The following is a 21,347-nucleotide window of genomic DNA, read 5'->3' as shown; positions in this document are numbered from 1 at the left end:
AGCAAAAAAGGGAGCACAAGGGTGGCAATTTGGTGGGTAAAGAAGTATTGGGGGGGGGGGGGGGGGGGGGCGGCTGGAAAGCCACGTACCCTCATGGAGTGCTTAATTAAAAAGAAACAAGTAGTGCTCTTAAAGTGAGCCACAGAAGGATACAACTATGAGAAAGGAGCTATGATCCAGGGGAGGACCATTAAGAAGAGGAAGACAAGCCACCCAATAAGCAGCAAGCAAACTGTGAGAAAGCAACCAATGGACAAACTAAACCACCAAAGTTTTGCAAAGGCCACCAAAGATATTTCACAAGCAGACAGCTTGTGCCGTCTCTGAGGAGAGACCTAAAACAGTAATGATGCGGGAAGGTTTTAAATATTTCAATTAAACTTGTCACACATTCCTCACCAACCTATAGGATACCTATTGAATGAACACAGAATAACCTCAACACTTCCAGCTTGATTGAATTTTTAATACTGCAATCCAGTGTGTACGACAAAACATGGTGTGCAATTATACAGATTAAAACAAAGTATCTACATAAAGGAAAAAAAAAAAAAAAAAACTACTCATTCCAGGTTTTTATTCAACTGGTTGTGATATTTACTTGACACACACTCACAGCGACATTTGTTTTTATTAGCAAAGAAACATAATCAGTGAGGTGTACGACGCAGTCGTGAAGAAAACCGGAGGTAGACAAGTAATGAACTCTGGCTAAATTAACTGCTCAAATGACTGTACCAGGATTACTACAGGCTGAGCTTTATGTTTCTCTTCAAAATGCAGCGCCCATATATTCCACATAACACCGATCAAGGTCCCACTCCAAACCATAATAAGTCAGAAAGGTCACAAAATAAATACATGTGAACAACTGTTCAAAACTTTCTTATGGCAGCGTCTATATTTGGAATCTGGTCCTTCAGGCTCTGCCACTGCTCAGGAAATAAAGAAATACCTAAAACAAAACCAACAGACAGGTGTTAGGCTGATCCTTGCAGCAGGCAGGGTCGCACACAATGATTAAGCCAATTCTCATCACGGCACAGACCAGATTCAAGACTATCTTTGGCTTTCATAAGGAACCTTACCCTCAATGTAAATTTCAGTTGCTATTAAAGTACCAACCGGTGAAAGATATGGGGTGGGGGTCGATTCAGCATTCCTTACTGGTGAGCTTTGCATTCATGGGTAGTAGACTGAACAGAACACCGACATTTACTAAAGGGAACATAGAAGCCTTTCCTAGACGCAGAGGATAGTTGTGATGCAATGCCCTGCAGTTGTGTTAAGCAACAACCATCCTCAGACATTTAACAAATATTTCTCAAATTCTTCAACCACCTTTCTGGTAAAGATGGTGCATGAAACCTGACCCACACTTTGCACCAACTGCATCCATGAAGACATAATTGCAGTTAAACTGTGCTAAAAGGCTAGGAAAAGGTCTTGAGCACTAAATACGCAAAAAGACTGACTATCCACCAGAATAACTGTAATACTGTTAAACACTTGAGGAGGTCTTGTAGTGGGAAGTTATAAAAGAAAAACGTACCACAAGCTTTTACTTCTGACAAGTTGCTCCTACACACTGAAGGCATTAGGATATGTCCACACGGGAGAAGCAAAATGTGAACAATTACAGCCCTGCGCGCTAAAAGCGCACATTTAATCCAAGGTATATATAGATGGTCAGCACTCCAGAAGCGCAATATGAAGCATTCAATAACTATCTTTGAAGATGAACACCCAAAGTACCTTTCCTCCCAGGTTTGGTATCACAATTCTTATCCACGTAGAACTCCCGGATATCTATCAGGGTTTTCTTTTTGAAAGAAGATACACGGACATACCGCAGCTTCCCAATCTGAAGGGTGGGGGGGAAAAAAAAACAATCACCAGTGCATGCCGAGGAGTACAAATTACTGTCACTCATCATTAAAAGGTACTTTAAAGCGCAGCATCCTCCAAACAGCCATACAAGTCTATTTCTGCTCCAGAAAAATCTTAATTCGCCATCATGGGACGATCTATTGAAGCCAAACACTGAACGCTCCACCCAACGGGGTGATTATAGGAGCACCTCTGCCGATTTATTTTTAAATGGAGAAACAGTTTTTGACATGTTCCCAAATGCAGACAACTTGTTTTTATTTGTATTTAAAAAAGTAACAAAACGGCATTTAGAAAAATACATCTGTGCCGGTTTAATGCTTACCACATCCTTTGTAAACAAGAACAAAAGAGGAAAGGGGATTAACACCTGAATGGAGCCATCAAGGCTCAAAAGAGACATTGCTCCTTTAAAAGGAGCAACTGGTGCTGCCGCCGTACAATACAGAGCGTACTCGGGGTGCAGGACATCCTCCGAGAGTTGACACTATCGAAGCCAGTGTTGCCCGCTCCCCTTCTTTGTGGGTGGGTGGGTCCGTGATTTTTTTTTTTTTGTTTAAACAAAGGGGGTGGAGGGTGTTCGGGGTGTTACAACTGTAAGCTGCCCCCTGCCCACCAACCCAAAGGTTGAGAACTTGTTGCGAGAAATTAGGAGCCCAGGACTTCTGCACCTGCATTACACAAGCCGCCGCTGGACCTTGAGCTCACCAAACAAGTGCCGCACCTGTACTCTGCTTCCAGCCGTAGCAGTGAGAACGCTCCTTCCCCTCCCATGAGCTCCACCTCTCGCTGCTGCAGCCCTGCTGTGCTGGACACAAGATTTTATCCGCCCGCCACCCTCACCTTTTTGATCTTCACTCAACTAAAACCACTTCTGTCAGTGCGGATCCCTACAAGCAAGGTCTTTTGAACTCCAGCTACCGGTCCTGCAGGGGTTCGATTCCTGCCCCCTCCTCGAGGGTTTTCAAGCATTAGGTATGACCAACCCAAAAATCTCAAATCTGAGTCCAGTGTGCTTGACGGGCTTTTGGGGCCAAAAATCACTCATGCACGACTTTGTCAAAGTCAATGAGACAATCAAGACCGTTGAAAAGTGCAACCTACAAATGAGACTGTACTCGCGGGATTCACCGCCCAGCAGTAAGCATGTGTAATAAGAACTAACATTTGCAATGACGGAGGCTGCCTGCAGTTAGTTATGCAGTCTTCCACCCAATGACTGGGGCATGCACCATTGTCAGTCACTGGGAGAGAGACTGCATCAAGTCGTGCACTTGTTTCCTTCCGCCATCCGTTCATGGTACTCCACGTTCTTGCCAGCACACTTTCCGCTCCCTGCGGTCGTCTGATTTGGCTCGTCTCGGAGATCCTCCACCTTCCGAGGCAACGGGCCGAAATTGGAGGATTAACTTTTTATATCTGGATTTATTTTGGTTCTCCCACTCGGAGCATTTCCCCCCTCTATTCTTTGAACTGCACAGCCATTCTGTATATGCACTTGCGTAACAAAGCGGAAGGAGGTAACTTGCTGCTAGTGCGCAGTGGCAGTTTTTACAGTGTGGAACTTAGATGTTAAAGGTCTCAATGCACAGGTTACTCTTGTTCGATCTGCATGTTTCTCTAGGAAGAGCTGCCAGCCCACTTATCACTCTTTCTGACTTCAGTCACTCCACCGACCCCTTCCACGGATATATTGTGTTTCCAGTCAGGTCCCCACTTAGGCCTATTCACACCCTCCTCTTCCTCAGAGGGCGCAAAATGGACACCAGATAGAAGGGTGCAGACTGTAGACTTGCCTGCTCAATGGGAGCTGTAATTAAGCAACTATGGGAGTGGGTCCGAGGGGGAAGATTGTTTATGCTTATTGGGAAACAGATACGAGACTGACATTCTTATGGCCTCCAACAAGGACAGCTTAAAATATTACCTCAAAATCAAAGTTGAGTTACACCCCACCGAACTAAGAGTTACCATATTTGCGTAGTCTGGTAGTGCTCGAGCAAACAGCAGTGTAACAAACTTAGTTCATCATCAAGCATCTTACCAAATCTTTTCCACAGATGCCATGTGAAGAAACCCAAACTACATGAAAGATGACCAGATATCCTCATGTTTTCTGGAAGGGCAACGACCAATCTTACACCTGTCTGGAAGACTCCATGCTTAGGAGGAGTCACTAGTGCACAGCTACACAGCTGCAGCGCACCGGGAAACTCAAACATCTCACACACAAGCCACACTATAAACTCAATCTACTAATGACACACAAAAGAGATAACTGCTTTTCAGACAACCCAAGCAGCACATCATGGCCCCATCAAGGGTGAGACCTCCCCCCCCTTGCAAAAGTGATGCAATGGTCACCTTCTTTGAAGTCAAACAACTTTATCTGAATTAAAAACGCCAATAGGTTTGTTTGCTCCTACTTTGAAACGTTATAGGCTGAAGTAACAAGCATGCTGCAGCCATGCCTCAGAGGATTCTAATTCAATCGGCGAGTGGTAGAACCAATATATTAAATTAAAAAAAAAAAAAAACACACTAACCCAAAGGCGTGTAGGTCTGTTCCAAAACTTGAAGTTCTCTGAAAGCTCCCTCTGGTATATCGCTTGACTAACTACATCCTTAGAGAAAAATCTGTGTCCCAAGGCCAAAACTTATCAACTACTCCTTAAGCAGCTGAACATACAATTATGGTGCCCACAACACGCATGCACAACAATGCAATATTTTACAAATAGGTGCTAAAGGGACGTTTAGTGGTTTTTTCCATCAATGTAGTTCAAAGTGTAGGAATGCTGGACAAGCGCCAGCCCTCAATGTGATTGCACCGGTGTGCAGATATCTGATGCGCGAATGACATGTAATAAACTTTAACCAAGTATCTCACATGTGCACATTTGCAGAAGTCATGCAGGCTCCACATGAGCTGTAAATCTGGACAGGATTTAGGTAAATTGGTGCTTCTAAAAACATGGCGTGATTTTGGAGTAATTCACAATACAGTTTTATAAAGAGTCAACTGTTACCTGAAACATTTTTTCATTTGAATCTCCGCTGTCTGCCGTAACAGGCTTTGCTTCCTTTTTAGCTTTTGGCTCTTCACGCTTTCTCTTCTGTGGGGGGAAAAAAACTAACAGTAGGAACTCATACTAAGGTTACTGCTTACTTGTACCTACATGGACGTTACCCAAGAAAATTCTTAGATCTCAATAATGGCAATTGTACTTGAATTTATAAAAGAATTGACAGCGCTATTCCAGATCCTAGTAGACATTTAAATTGAAAGCACAATATTGAAAACGGTATTTTTTTTTTTTTTTTTTTTTTTTTTTTAAATCAGAACCAATTTATTTTTGACACCAAATACTGCAAGCCATTACATGTCTATTTTTAAGGGGAAGGCAGGACATGGACAAGGGTTTTGGACACTGCCGCTGTAACGTTCCAAGGACTTAATTACCTCAGAATTCAGTGCAATGTCATTCAGGAGCGCTAATTTTGTTGGCAAGGTGAGCAGGCATCTAAAATTACTGAAGTCAGACATGTTTCTGGTTTAATAGAAGTAGGATTAAGAAATGAAAGATACTCACCACTCCAGTATTCAAAATCCACCTGAACTCTTTTCAGAACACCAAGTGCAGACATTTTGCTACAGAGGCAAAGTTTCCCTCTCCATCAAGGGCAGGAAAGTATACAATTCTTTATGGACGGGCTTCGACTCCAACAGGTTTATACAGTAAATTCTGGTCACTCAGGAACCTTATAATGACATTACTTCAAACTGGGCAGATGTGTATTCAATATGATTAAAACCTCTGAATGTTCTTTGACAAGATATGCCACAGCATCCTTTACTCAAAATCCACCCTGGCATCGAATCCAGCAACTTGTGTGTGACGCCTATCTGGACCTCTCATCCCCAGATGCTTGGTGGCAATGGTTCGAGGTACAATTTTGCATCTTAAGTAAGGAGTCTGGGATTCACAATTAAAAAGGTGCAGGACCCAAACACAATGCCCATATGTTCCTTGATGCCAAACACCGCCATTAACAAAACTGGAAAAGCTTTCAAGGGGAGGGGTTGGGTGGGGGAACACCGCACACTAATACAGTGCAACTAATAGCCTTAAGAAAGTTCATTTCCTGCTTCTCCCTCAAGATGCCCTCCAACACTGCTACTTTCCATTTTTGTGTGTGTGTGTTTCCATTTGTGTGTGTGTGTGTGTGTGTGTGTGTGGGGGGGGGGGGGGGGGGGGGTTGAAAGTACAGGTTACTGGAAGTTTAGCTGTTCTAGTCTACAATGCCAGGTTTACTACTGTGTTTAGCTGTATTTTCCAGTTAATTTTCAGAAACGGAACACCCACCATATACTGAAGAAACCCTCGAGGCTCATGCGAGGAAGACCACCTTATTGTTATGAAAAACCTGCAGCCTCGAGATCTATTGTGACAAACCACTCACCTTTGTGAAGAAAAAGGGGGAAATCGTGTGTGTGGTGGTGAGGGGAAATCTTCCAACTCAAACTGAAATTTCTCTTCTCCAATCACAAAAAAAAAAAATAATAATAATAATTTAGTCGCAGGCGTCTGACAGGAGGTTAATTCATCATCAGGAAACCCCTCGATTAGACCTTAGCGCTGGCAGCACTCTAGGTGGAATCTACGAGCACTACAGATCACTTGAAAAATGTCAAGAAACCGAAAGTATTTGGGGAGATTTCCTTACAACTTTGGCGGAAACCGGAAATCCAGACTCCCAGTGGAGTGCTGAACAGAGATGAGCGATGCAGGAAATCGGGCGACTTAAAAGGAAACTCCTCTAGAAAAACACGACCTGTAACCCTAATTTTGTGGCATACTTGGCTCTCAGCAACAACACTAACGCTAAAAGGCTGACTAATGTAATATCTAGAAGCTTTATGCGTCCTTCCAACTTCCAGTCGATCAGATACTATGCTTTTAAAGACAGGCTCAAGCTTCATCCAGCAAAGGCAGGGTTGAGGGATCCCCAACATTGTGGGGGAGGCTAATATCCAAGAGATTTAGCAGTTGCCATATTGAGCGTAGACTGCCAAAGATCGCACCAGAAACAAGATTGGGGGTGGAAATTAAATACATAGAGAATCGTTCCTCCTTACTCGTTTTCCCCAAACTTTACAATTTAAGAGCAGGTACAATTACAAACCTGCTGCAAAAATAAAAATATATAACTAAATAGCTTCCAGCATTATTTTAAATTAAGATATTGCTGCATCCCATTTCACCCGCTCGTAATAGTCCAGGGTCAAAATGGATGAGAATTACTAGGACAACACCACACAGAGGATGGTCTACCCATAATAGGAGTGCGAGTAGATCTTCATTCTGTATCCTTTTGTCAGGCCTTTGACAAATGTGCTGAGTAGTAACACATATGGTAAAAGCTGTTCAGAGCATCTCACCTTTCTCCGGGGTTAGTTTATTCCACATGTCAAGTTCCAGACAGCTCAACTTTATAGAACAGTTTACATGATGCAATGCCCAGGGGTGGAATAAACCCACACAAAAAAAGCAATATCTAACAATTCCTACCTCATATGAAGAAGGATTATGATGTCAGTTACCTCTATCTTGAAATATCAACCGAAGATTTTTCAAAATGAAAGATCCTTTTAAACAAAAACATATGACAAAATTATATATGTTACTAGCAAGGACATTTTAGTATGGAAAGGATCAAGTCTGAAAAGCATCTTCTGTATTTTCATAGTCTCTTCTGCAGAAGGAGAACGTTAACGTGGTTACGTCAGCCTGAAATGCGATGATTGCAGCAAAGACACCAATGGTCCCTCTATAGTATAGGTAGCAGACATTGGGTAACTCTATAGGTCTTACTATGTTAAGCCCTGCACCAAAGTAGAGAACGATATACAATAAACCTCAATGGTCACATTTACCCCCTTTACTCACCATGAGAAATAAGACAAACAAATCAAAAGTTAATAGGAAAATATTGCCTGATGTGCAGTAACAAAGTAAAAAAAAATAAAAAAAAAATATTTTTATATATATATATATATACACACACACACATACATATATACACACACACCCCTCTGAAAAGAGAAAGCTATGAAAGTTAAAGATCAACGAAATAATATTCTGCATGGAATAATACGTTGTAAAATTCCATTATAAAAGTAAATTCAAGATGAATAAAGTCAGCACTTACTCCAACAAAATAGAGAAATTGCCTTAGTGTTCTGGGTTTAGCCTTCTGGGACAGAGTTAAGCCTAGGAGTCTAAAGCAGTAGTGTCCAAATTCTCTTTCGAGAGTAGCATTAAACAGGTCTACAGCCTATGGACACGAATGACAAATTCGGACCAAATTCCTTCTCTAATTCAAGTCCCCGAGATACTTACTGTGAGGTAACGTGTACACAGAACAAACAGAATAAAATACTGTGTAAGACCATGAGCACAGAATTAGATATTACTGGGTTGAGTACCTAATGGGAGAAAGAACGAAGTCACATGACTTGATGGAATGTCACAAAACTGGATTCCTTAAGCTTTCAATTTGAAAAGCCTTTTTAGCATCAACCTACAAGTCTCACAATCAGTAAAATGTATCAAGAGCCTAAAGAGTTGAGAAGAAAAAAAAACAAACAAAAAAAAAGCACACACACACAATCATAATGAGTTGTTGATTGTTCTGGAAATCGCAGGAAGCATGCAAATCGCAGACCATACCTGGACGTCTTTCTCCTCAGAAGACTCATCAGAGCTTTCAGAGCTCAAGATTTTCCCTTTACTCTTTGACATGGTGAAAACGAATGCTGAAAAACAAGATTGAAATGAGCACATTTGATTAATAGTATAATACACCTTTGATGTGCAGGAAAACAGAAAGCTGGAACTCTAACTGTGGTACAAAGAAAGCAAACTAATCAAATTGCACAATTTCCCATCAGTTGAGTAATGCTCTACCACGCCCCCAAAATTGTCCCTGGACAACTATTCGCCAGCGTGACTGAAAGGAGGACAGAGCAGGAGAGATGAAAAAGTATCTGGCACCTTGTGATTAAAGTTCTAGGCAAAAGGGGAGGCTGGTAGATCCTTTGTGCGTACAATTTGTTCTGGGAGGAGAAGGGGACACAGGCCACGGCCCGATCCCACTATGGGAGAGCCTTTGGTATGTCAGAAGTACATGGAACAATCTGCATCTCTAATAGAACATAGAAAATGACAAAGTATCTCCTCTCTGCTCCTTAAAGTTTAACTGGATTATTCCTGCCCCCCCACCCCCCAGTGTTTTCCTTCCTCAAGTCCCTCTCACATGTTCCGGAGATCCGTCAGTGTTTCCTCCTACCTTATCCTTACCCCCCCTCCCAAGCACCCTCCAGGATTCAGCCGCCACCCCAAACACTCCCCAGAACCACTGACCACCATCCCAGTGTCCATGGAGACACTGCCCGGTGTCCCCTTGCTTTCTGTGGCCCTTGGACAGTCCTCTGAAGGAATCTAAGCCAAGGACGCTGGGTTCACATGGACGGGTTCTTAGAGAGGGTCGTGTGAAAATGCACATTAATCAGAGAGCTGTGAGGTTCGCATTTCCACCGGCCCCCTCCCAACACCCGGAAACAGAGGTGCTCCCGGGCTGCGGAGCCCGCGAGTCAAGGCTCTCCACTGAAGAGGGGACGCACAACTTTGAATATATGCATTATCACTATATATATATATACACACACACTCACACAGTGCTTTAAATGGGCCGGTGCTGTCCGGCACAGAGTACCAGTACTTCCATTTTGAGAGGGAGAGTACTCGCACTTTTCATGAAAGACATAATACTCTCCATTGGAGTACCGGTACTTCTCTGACGCAAGCAGGTACTCGGTACAGAGCACCCGTACTTCTATTTTTCCATTTCAAGGACTGTAACATTTAGTCCTATTTTTGCGTCAGTGCCGTCGCTGCTTTCCGTTATTATACTCCGGCCACCTTACCTCAGGGACACCCACCCCTGCCGCACTCGGCCCACCGCGGGAGCGCGGCCCGCCGGCCCCCGGGGACCTCTGGGGGCCCGCGCCCACTAGGACTACCAGTCCCAGCATGCACTGCGGGCCTCTGGGGGCCACCGGGGACCTCTGGGGGCCCGCGCCCACTAGGACTACCAGTTCCAGCATGCACTGCGGCTGACCCCGGGACCCTCGCCGCCGCTCCTCAAGGACCCCACCCACGCCCTCCCTCAAGAGGCCTCGCTCCAGCGCCTACCGCGCGCTCCCCCCGTACCCGGGCTCTCGAGAGCCCCTCGGGACTTCCGGACACCCCGCTCCTCACAAGACGACCAAGCGGACTCGCTGGAGGACCGGCGGGCCTTCCCTCCTCTCCCGGGCTCGCTTTAGCCGGAGGAACCGATCCCACGCCTCCGCGGGGCTTCAGCCGCGCAGCTCACGTCCGGAGCCAGCCAATCAGGGGACGGCAGTACACCCGCCAAGAAACCGACCAATCACAGGATAGCCGTACGCCCCGCGCACAGGCACCACGCTGCAGGCGCAGCCAATCCGAAAGCGCGGCACCACAATCACGCATATACCTAACACGTGCGTTTGAGTAATAACCAATCAGCGTAGCGAAGGGCCGCGCGGGACGGCTCTGTGTCACACCTGACCGGGCGCGTGCCCTCTTCGTGTTAGAACCTTTTATTCTGCGCTAGGGGCCGCGCGGGAGAGCGTAGCGCCAAAAAGGTAACGCTTTGCAGCGCTTTCATGAGCCTTCTCACCCCCCCCCCTTTGCAAGAAAAGCATGTGCCGTTAATGCATGCTGCTACTTTCTGGCGGGGCCATGTTCCTCTACGTTGTGGTTTTTTTAACAAGTCGGTTTGCATCTACAATGATTTATTAATAGCTCGGGTCGCTCTAAACATCTTTAAATTGATTTAACTTAGTATTTGTCGCTATAATTTTGTATTTTCAAAGTTGGAAAAAGGCTAGTTTTTACAGACTTTGCTAATGTTTTTACTGGCTTTCACACCAGGACGCTGGCAGCAGCATACTAGGCAGGTGGAAACCTCCCCCGGTATTTACTTCTTATTTTTAATGGCATTTTAGTGGTGTAACAAATGAAATAGTTCACCGTTTTCAAATACAACTTATGCGGAAAATAAAATTATGTTCACATTTTTGATAAATCACATTTACTAACTCCACGCATGAAACGGAGATTAGTATTTGTGTTACAAAACATCTTGAATATCTCATCTATTTTATATTTGTTTGAGATGAACACTAGCAGCTAAAAGAATGCAGCGGAAGAACAGCAGTTGATGTCACAGGGAGGCAGATTCGGCCTTCCTTCCCTCTGAGGTCAGTAGTTTAGCAAGTATAACTTGATCAATCGTAACATCTGTTAATTACAGCACTTAGAAACAGCAGAACAGTGATCCCAAGCACTATATACCATACATGCCAGAGTTTCACAAATGGAGAGTGGGAGATTCACTTGTATTAGAGCAAAGGTAATTCCAGGCACGAGACAGCCAAAAAGCCACTTTGGCTCAAAAAATTGTGAGTCTTCCATCTGAATCGAGTTTGTTGCCATGTGTGATATACATCAGTGATTCCCAACCTTTTGACTTCTGTGGACCCCCACTTTATCACTATTGGATCCCAGAGACCCCCACTGAATTATTATGGGAATCTGGGGACCCCCTGTAGGAGGCTGGACTGGCTTGTAGTGAGTACCAAGGGGTACTTGCACCAGGCCCAGTTATCCCTTATTAGTGTATAGGGGGTCTAGCAGCTTAGGCTGATAGATAATGGTAGCTTAGCAGAGCAGCTTAGGCTGAACTAGGAGACGTGTGAAGCTACTACAGTACCACTTAGTGTCATATGGACAATATCATAAGAAAACACAATACACAGTTATACTAAAAATAAAGGTACTTTATTTTTATGACAATATGCCAAAGTATCTTAGAGTGTACCCTCAGTGAGAGGATAGGAAATATACACAAGATATATATACACAATAGCAAAAATATGCAGTATAGTCTTAGAAAACAGTGCAAACAATGTATAGTTACAATAGGATGCAACGGGGAAACATAGGGATAACACAAACCATATACTCCAAAAGTGGAATGCGAACCACGAATGGACCCCAAACCTATGTGACCTTGTAGAGGGTCGCTGGGACTATTAGAAAATAGTGAGAGTTAGAAAAATAACCCTCCCCAAGACCCTGAAAAGTGAGTGCAAAGTGCACTAAAGTTCCCCTAAGGACAAAATAGTCGTGTTAGAGGAATAATGCAGGAAAGACACAAACCAGCAATGCAACAACTGTGGATTTCCAATCTAGGGTACCTGTGGAACAAGGGGACCAAGTCCAAAAGTCACAAGCAAGTCGGAGATGGGCAGATGCCCAGGAAATGCCAGCTGCGGGTGCAAAGAAGCTTCGACTGGACAGAAGAAGCTGAGGTTTCTGCAGGAACGAAAAGGGCTAGGGACTTCCCCTTTGGTGGACGGATCCATCTCGCCTTGGAGAGTCGTGCAAAAGTGTTTTCCCGCCGGAAGGACGCCAACAAGCCTTGCTACACGCAAATTGTGCGTTTGGCGTTTTTGGACGCTGCTGGGGCCCAGGAGGGACCAGGAGGTCGCAAATTGGACCTGAAGAGAGAGGGGACGTCGAGCAAGACAAAGAGCCCTCACTGAAGCAGGTAGCACCCGGAGAAGTGCCAGAAACAGGCACTACGAGGATGCGTGAAACGGTGCTCGCCGAAGTTGCACAAAGGAGTCCCACGTCGCCGGAGACCAACTTAGAAAGTCGTGCAATGCAGGTTAGAGTGCCGTGGACCCAGGCTTGGCTGTGCACAAAGGATTTCCGCCGGAAGTGGACAGGGGCCGGAGTAGCTGCAAAGTCGCGGTTCCCAGCAATGCAGCCCAGCAAAGTGAGGCAAGGACTTACCTCCACCAAACTTGGGCTGAAGAGTCACTGGACTGTGGGGGTCACTTGGACAGAGTCGCTGGATTCGAGGGACTTCGCTCGTCGTGCTGAGAGGAGACCCAAGGGACCGGTAATGCAGCTTTTTGGTGCCTGCGGTTGCAGGGGGAAGATTCCGTCGACCCACGGGAGATTTCTTCGGAGCTTCTGGTGCAGAGAGGAGGCAGGCTACCCCCACAGCATGCACAAGCAGGAAAACAGTCGAGAAGGCGGCAGGATCAGCGTTACAGAGTTGCAGTAGTCGTCTTTGCTACTATGTTGCAGGTTTGCAGGCTTCCAGCGCGGTCGTTTCCTGATCAGAAGGTGAAGAGAGAGATGCAGAGGAACTCGGCTGAGCTCATGCATTCGTTATCTAAAGTTTCCCCAGAGACAGAGACCCTAAATAGCCAGAAAAGAGGGTTTGGCTACCTAGGAGAGAGGAAAGGCTACTAACACCTGAAGGAGCCTATCAGCAGGAGTCTCTGACGTCACCTGGTGGCACTGGCCACTCAGAGCAGTCCAGTGTGCCAGCAGCACCTCTGTTTCCAAGATGGCAGAGGTCTGGAGCACACTGGAGGAGCTCTGGACACCTCCCAGGGGAGGTGCAGGTCAGGGGAGTGGTCACTCCCCTTTCCTTTGTCCAGTTTCGCGCCAGAGCAGGGGCTAAGGGGTCCCTGAACCGGTGTAGACTGGCTTATGCAGAATTGGGCACCTCTGTGCCCAACAAAGCATTTCCAGAGGCTGGGGGAGGCTACTCCTCCCCTGCCTTCACACCATTTTCCAAAGGGAGAGGGTGTCACACCCTCTCTCAGAGGAAGTTCTTTGTTCTGCCATCCTGGGCCAGGCCTTGCTGGACCCCAGGAGGGCAGCTGCCTGTCTGAGGGGTTGGCAGCAGCAGCAGCTGCAGTGAAACCCCAGGAAGGGCAGTCTGGCAGTACCAGGGTCTGTGCTACAGACCACTGGGATCATGGAATTGTACCAACAATGCCAGGATGGCATAGAGGGGGCAATTCCATGATCATAGACATGTTACATGGCCATATTCGGAGTTACCATGGTGAAGCTACATATAGGTAGTGACCTATATGTAGTGCACGCGTGTAATGGTGTCCCCGCACTCACAAAGTTCAGTGAATTGGCTCTGAACAATGTGGGGGCACCTTGGCTAGTGCCAGGGTGCCCTCACACTAAGTAACTTTGCACCTAACCTTTACCAGGTAAAGGTTAGACATATAGGTGACTTATAAGTTACTTAAGTGCAGTGTAAAATGGCTGTGAAATAACGTGGACGTTATTTCACTCAGGCTGCAGTGGCAGGCCTGTGTAAGAATTGTCAGAGCTCCCTATGGGTGGCAAAAGAAATGCTGCAGCCCATAGGGATCTCCTGGAACCCCAATACCCTGGGTACCTCAGTACCATATACTAGGGAATTATAAGGGTGTTCCAGTAAGCCAATGTAAATTGGTAAAAATGGTCACTAGCCTGTTAGTGACAATTTGAAAGTAATGAGAGAGCATAACCACTGAGGTTCTGGTTAGCAGAGCCTCAGTGAGACAGTTAGGCACCACACAGGGAACATATACATGCACACCTATGAGCACTGGGGCCCTGTGTGACAGGGTCCCAGTGATACATACATATAGGCCACAAACCTATGAGCACTGGGGTCCTGACTAGCAGGATCCCAGTGACACATAACAACCATACTGAAAACATGGTGTTTTCACTATGAGCACTGAGGCCTGGCCATCAGGATCCCAGTGAGACAGTGAAAACAGTGACAAACACCCTGACATACACTCACAAACAGGCCAAAAGTGGGGGTAACAAGGCTAGAAAGAGGCTACCTTCTCACACCCCCACTGAGTCATTACTGAAAGCTAGGAACCTAATCTGTTAATATTTAATTTTCTAAATAGTCGTGGACCCCAGCGGTCCCCAGACCCCAGGTTGGGAACCACTGATATACAGCACACTAAGGTTGGGACACAATTTATCGTATTTTCCAGATGCTTTCACACTCATTTTGGGCTATTGTAACTCATTAAGATTTGTTTGTTTTCAGAGATAGGAAAAATGTCACTTTAGGATGCGCATCTGCCCTTAAGCGGCCTATTACACACAAAAAAAAGTGCAGCTTTGTATTCAAATAGCAAAAAAACAAAATGAAACTTGTCATTCATGCTGACACTTGGACAGACGATAGGGCAGTTTGCGAGAAAATCTAAGGGAAATGAATTTACCCATTAACTTAGACGAAGGAAGTTTCATATGAAAGTGAGCTAAAATAAATCAATTTCTGCAACAAAAAAAAAATCTGGCATCTACTGTCTACATTGTTGGTAATGACATATATCGCCTACAGCAACATAGGCTGTCTGACCCCGTGAGCAGAGTAAATAATACCTTTGTTTTCTTATTTGATTTCTTAGTTTTCTCTTTAGAGTGAAGGGCAAAGTTACTGTTTCTCTTTTCAGGTCGAGCATAGCAGCACACAAGCGCTGCTTTTCCGACGAGATGGTATCTATGTGGGCTTTGAACCACACCCACCTCACGCCCATCACTATCACTCGTTCGTGGGCTTGCCTTTCATAAATCCTTTATTATCATTGGTAAATGTTTTACGTTCGTCCCTCCTTAGGGCGGATTTGTTACAGCTTTAGCCATCAACCGTGTTAAATGGATAATTGCACTTTTGCCGATGCTTTTGACTGCGAGCAAACTTCTTTTTCCTTTTGTGTCTCTCCTTTGCGCTTGTGGCGGCTGTGGCACTTTGAATCGGCCTGCTTATGTCAGCAGTTTTACTTTTCATTTTAAATTTATGTGTCAAGAAAAGTCCATTTAGGAATTTACAACACCAAAGGCTCTAACTCGAACAAACGCGAGACCCATTGCATTGCAAATGCTTGTTTAGAACTCATGATACGCCACTTACTCAAACAAGGTTCCAATAACTTTTTATGCATTTTTTTTTTTTTTTTTTTTTTTAAGTTCCAGTTTTTTTTCTTTTAAACCCTTGTGCATTTCCCCCCTTATGCTCCTGTACCATTACTTGATGTAGTTTGGCCATATTTTTATTCCTGTGCCGAGGTACTTGCTGTACGCCATATTCACAAGACATGGAGAACATGTAGCACCCTAGCTCTCAAGGAAGATTGCCACATTTTCCACCGCAGGTACTAGCTCAATTTGTATAGTCCAGTTATTTTGCAGCTTTTGTTTCATTACTATTTTGAATGAGCTAACTTACATAAGCAAGCTATCAAGCAGGCCAAAACACAGATAAGTGAAACCAGTGCTCCCTAAATTTGCTCAGTTAGTGACCAAAAATAAAAGTGAGCTAAAAACCCCAGGAAATACAAATAAATCATATTAAACAAAGCCATATTAGATGCAGGGTGAAGACAACATAGGTGAGTTAATTACATTGTTGCTACATTACTTTTATTTTCAACTACAATTTTTTGCAACTACAACCTATGCCACACTTTCTATTGTTTTTCTGAAGTGCCATTTAACATTAGAGAGGTGCTACAATAAACACCCTGAACCACGATAACAGAAGGTCACGTTTTTGTTCCCACCAGGAACAGTACAAATGCATCAGAAACGGACATTGATAAACTGCGACAGATAGTAAAGTTTTGGGTGGGGGCGGGGGTTTATAATGTCCCATTGTTGATTCACCGTACAAGGGGTAGCTAATATACTCAGATTCACTGATCTTCTGTCCCCGCTCCCAGGTTCCTTCAGGTGAAGGTTACTCTTAAGATATTCAAAATTAATAAACTTTTCTGTCTCTGCCAGGCATGCCCCAATCCCTCCTTCTTATCCCCACTGCTTAAACTTAATGCAGGATAGTTGTAGTGTTTTATACAATTAAAACATAGAAAAATATCAAGGCTGTATATATGGTGGTCACCTTCTCGCCATTCTACATGTTTCTTTCAATTCTTCCCACATATAATTTTTTCCTTGCAACCCATCTAGCTTTCTCAGCTGCTATTCCACCCACGCTGCAGCCTCAAGTGTTTCACCGGGTTTACTAACATCCCATTCTCTGTCACCGATTTCAGATGTACCTTTTTTTTACTGCCAAAATTTTCACTCTAATCTCCAGAGCTCCTTTCCATTTCTCTGATTCTCCTACATGTACCTCCTTTCAATGACATATATCTGTTATATTTTCACAATATGCTTCTTTTCCACCACCACATCATCGCTTCAGGTACTCTTGCCTCAATGTCTTCTGACATACATTCTAATCTTTCTCTCGCGCTTCTCAGGGATTCAAAATACCCACAAGTTTAAAGGGAGCTACACTAGTCTTACAAAACAAACTAACATCATTTCCCACAGCCCCAAAACACACTGATCTTTTCAAAACTCTCTGCTTGCATCTTGTGGAGATAGAAAGTGCAACATTAACAGGAAAGGTTAACCCCTAGGGTGCCCGGGACGAGCTGGTCTCGCCCTTGGCAATGGTTGCCCAGTACGGAGGACAAGACCAGCTCGTCCTGCTATGGGCCCCCGGGGGCGGGGGCTACCACTCCCCCTGATGGCCAAGCACCCCCTTCCCCTGGGCAGGGATGGAAGGGGTATCGCTTCCCCTTCCGCCCCCGCCCCCCTGTGGCGTCTGATGACGTCCGCGCGCTAACGAGTGCTGACATCATCAGAGGCCTTCCCCTCCGCGCTGCTCAGCTTCCAGCTCCGATCGGAGGAGAAATGCAAAAGCATTTCTCCTTCGATCACGTGGAGGGGGCAGAGAGGCATGAAAGGAGAGGAAAGACCTTTCCTCTCCTTTCATGTCTCTCTGAGCATTTCTGCTGCCCGATCGCAGCAGAAATGACCCCTAGACACCAAGGATTTTTTTTTTTTGCATAATTCAATAAGGGGAGCAGCCCCTTGGGCAAGGGCCGCTCCCCAGGGGGGCAAATTATTTCTAGGCCATTTCTGCCCCTCAGGGGGCAGATCGGACTAATACTATTAGACCCCTAGACACCAGGGATTATTTATTTTATTCATACTTGCGCATAAGGGGAGCGGCCCCTTGGGCAAGGGCTGCTCCCCAGGGGAGGCAAAATAATTTTTAGGCCATTTCTGCCCCCGTTGGGGGGGAGGGGGTTCAGAAAACCACTAGACACCAGGGATATATTTTTTTGTTTATTTTTTCATGTTTGGGGAGCGACCCCTTAGGCAAGGTGGCTCCCCTGGGGACCAAATTGTATTTAGGCCATTTCCACCCCCCTTGGGGGCAGATCGGCCTATTTTTGGAAGGCCCATCTGCCCCCAAGGGGGGCAGACAGCCCACCAGAGACCAGGGAAGATTGTTTTTCAAAATAAGAGGTCATACCCCCACCCCAAATAAATGGGGCCCACTAGTAGGCAGATTGGGAAATTACCCCCGATCCACACCCTGGGGGGAATAGAAAGTCTACTAGATGTCAGGGAATAAAAAAAATAAAAGAAAATAGTGGGGTGGTGGCTACCAACCAATATGGGACTGGTTATGCCCCCACCCTAACTGAAGCGGGTAACAGTCTTTCAGCTTTCCCCCGCACACTAAAACATCTTATCCCATGGCAAGCAAGAGGACATTTGATAATTTTTGTTTTACATTTGGGCCATGAGAGTTTGGTAAGTCTCAAAAACGTCCCACTTGGAATGGTGAGGGCTGCACTTTTTTTTTTTTTACTTTGGGACGCTGCCATGTAGAAAAATCTACAAGACGTAGATACATCTGAAAACTAAACATCTAGTTGATTCCAGGGTGGTGTGCTTCACATGCACCCGCACCATTTCCTTACCCACAATGCCCTGAAACCTGCAACTTTGCTGGAAAGCACACACTTTTCCCCACATATTTGTGATGGGACCTTCCGGAATCTGCAGGAATCCATAAAACTCCTACCACCCAGCATTGTCTCATCTATACCGATAAAATGTATGCTGCACTTGTCAACCTAAACATTTTTTTTTTTCAAACTGCCCTTTTGGACACACTTTTGTTCCCCCTCAATTTCGACTTGTTTTTGGCTCTTCCCTGTCACCGGCACTTGGCCCCCCACACAAGTGAGGCATCATTTTTACTGGGAGACTGTGCTGAGGGGAACGTTGGGTGGTAGGAAATTTGTCCCGGTGCGGTGATCCCACACAGAAATGTCGGAAAAATTTGATGTTTTAGCTATATTTGAGGTGTGCTGAGGATTCTGGGTAAGAAAACATTGGGGGATCCACGCAAGTCACACCTCCCTGGACGCCCTCGGGTGTCTAGTTTTCAGAAATGTCTGGGTTTGGTAGGTTTCCCTAGATGGCTGCTGAGCCCAGGACTAAAAACGCAGGTGTCCCCCGCAAAAACAGGTAGTTTTGTTTTTGATAATTTTGATTTGTCAAGATAGTGTTTTGGGGTATTTCCTGTTGCGAGCACAAGGCCTACCCACACAAGTGAGGTACCATTTTTATCGGGAGACTTGGGGGAACGCTGGGTGGAAGGAAATTTGTGGCTCCTCTCAGATTCCAGAATTTTCTGTCACCGAAATGTGAGGAAAAAGTGTTTTTATAGCCAAATTTTGAGGTTTGCAAAGGATTCTGTGTAACAGAACCTGGTGTGAGCCCCACAAGTCACCCCATCTTGGATTTCCCCTAGGACTCTTGTTTTAAAAAATGCACAGGGTTGGTAGGTTCCCCTAGGTGCCGGATGAGCTAGAGGCCAAAATGCACAGGTAGGCACTTTGCAAAAAACACCTCTGTTTTCTTTGGGAAAATGTGATGTGTCCACGTTGTGTTTTGGGGCATTTCATGTCGCAGGCGCTAGGCCTACCCACAGAAGTGAGGTACCATTTTTATTGGGAGACTTGGGGGGAACATAGAATTCCAAAACAAGTGTTATTGCCCCTTGTCTTTCTCTACATTTTTTCCTTCCAAATATAAGACAGTGTGTAAAAAAAGACCTATATTTCAGAAATGCCCTGTAATTCACATGCTAGTATGGGCACCCGGGAATTCAGAGATGTGCAAATAACCACTGCTCCTCAACACCTTATCTTGTGCCCATTTTGGAAATACAAAGGTTTTCTTGATACCTATTTTTCACACTTTATAATTCAGCAAATGAATTGCTGTATACCCGGTATAGAATGAAAACACACTGCAAGGTGCAGCTCATTTATTGGCTTTGGGTACCTAGGGTTCTTGATGAACCTACAAGCCCTATATATCCCCACAACCAGAGGAGTCCAGCAGACCTAACTGTATATTGCTTAAAAAAAAATCTGACATTGCAGGAAAAAGTTACAGAGTAAAACGTAGAGAATTGTTTTTCACCTCAAATTCATTTTTTTTTTATTTCAGTTGTTATTTTCTGTAGTAAACGCTTCTAGGATCTATACAAATTACCCATTGCTGAATTCAGAATTTTGTCTACGTTTCAGAAATGTTTAGGTTTCTGGGATCCAGCATTGGTTTCACACCCATTTCTGTCACTGACTGGAAGGAGGCTGAAAGCACACAAAAAAATCGTAAAAATGGGGTATGTCCCTGTAAAATGCCAAAATTGTGTTGAAAAGTTGGGTTTTCTGATTCAAGTCTGCCTGTTCCTAGAAGCTGGTGGTTTTAGCACTGCAAACCCTTTGTTGATTCCATTTTCAGGGGGAAAAAACACAAGTCTTGTTGTGCAGCCCTTTTTCCTCACTTTTTTGAAAAAAACAAAATGTTCATTGTATTTTGGCTAATTTCTTCGTCTCCTTCAGGGGAACCCACAAAGTCTGGGTACCTCTAGAATCCCTAGGATGTCGGGGAAAAAGGATGCAAATTTGGCGTGGGTAGCTTATGTGGACAAAAAGTTATGAGGACCTAAGCGCGCCCTGTCCCAAATAACCAAAAATAGGCTCGGCACCTGAGGGGAAAAAGGCCTGGCAGCGAAGGGGTTAAGAAACAAGTTTCTAGGAAAAGAAACAACACCAAAAATTAATCAACCACACTTTACTAAGAAATAGCATGATCGGGACCAAACATTTCCTAGAACTAAAATCCTTTCTTCTGCAGCCACAGTGAATAGTGACTATCTCTGGAAAAGACAAAACAGTCTATGTGTATGTGTTTATATGTCTACTTGGATCACACACACATTATTATAATATTTATATTCATTTATACACACATAAATGACAGTTACGATAAATGTTGGCCACTAACGTAATTTAAAACAACCGTCTAAAAATATACATTCACAAATTTATTACTATAGTTCAAAGGTCAAATTTGAGTTTATTACCCCATTGGGGCAAATAATACATAATAAAAACAGATTTTACTGCTTTATAAATTCCAGATTGCATGTTACAATTAAAACAATCAAACACAAATAAAATCCATACCAAAAACTATATCTGCAGTAATATAGAATGTAGTATGCTTTTTAATTACCATTGTTTAGAGAAAGGAGGAACATAATGAGTCATCTCTCATTTGAGTTTTTTTTCCTTGTGTGAGTGA

At 44.6% G+C, this 21,347-nt stretch overlaps 1 protein-coding gene across 2 annotated transcripts; it reads right to left on the bottom strand.

Annotated features, from left to right (window-relative positions):
* Window positions 1-452: 452 nt before the first annotated feature.
* LOC138267790 (activated RNA polymerase II transcriptional coactivator p15-like) lies at window positions 453-10,425 on the bottom strand. Of its 2 annotated transcripts, none has more exons than XM_069216995.1 (5): window positions 10,149-10,425; window positions 8,625-8,710; window positions 4,920-5,006; window positions 1,756-1,864; window positions 453-955 (listed from the first exon to the last, which is right to left on the bottom strand). In XM_069216995.1, exons 2-5 carry the CDS (start codon window positions 8,694-8,696, stop codon window positions 876-878), a joined length of 348 nt encoding a protein of 115 aa, XP_069073096.1. In that variant the 5' UTR covers window positions 8,697-8,710; window positions 10,149-10,425; the 3' UTR covers window positions 453-875. The 2 variants fall into 2 exon arrangements, with proteins under 2 accessions (XP_069073096.1, XP_069073097.1); XM_069216996.1 differs by having other exon boundaries at window positions 10,167-10,425.
* Window positions 10,426-21,347: the final 10,922 nt, after the last annotated feature.

The sequence above is a fragment of the Pleurodeles waltl genome, chromosome 12, assembly GCF_031143425.1.
Source record: "Pleurodeles waltl isolate 20211129_DDA chromosome 12, aPleWal1.hap1.20221129, whole genome shotgun sequence".
Classification (NCBI taxonomy): domain Eukaryota; kingdom Metazoa; phylum Chordata; class Amphibia; order Caudata; family Salamandridae; genus Pleurodeles; species Pleurodeles waltl.
This window is presented reverse-complemented; position numbering and strand designations above follow the sequence as displayed.

Coding starts and splice junctions, on each gene's coding strand:
- LOC138267790 (XM_069216995.1), bottom strand. CDS start 8,696: ATGTCAAAGAGTAAAGGGAAAATCTTGAGCTCTGAAAGCTCTGATGAG. Junction 5,007..8,624: donor CTGAGGAGAAAGACGTCCAG/GTATGGTCTGCG, acceptor TTCCCCCCACAG/AAGAGAAAGCGTGAAGAGCC. Junction 1,865..4,919: donor CAAATGAAAAAATGTTTCAG/GTAACAGTTGAC, acceptor CCCACCCTTCAG/ATTGGGAAGCTGCGGTATGT.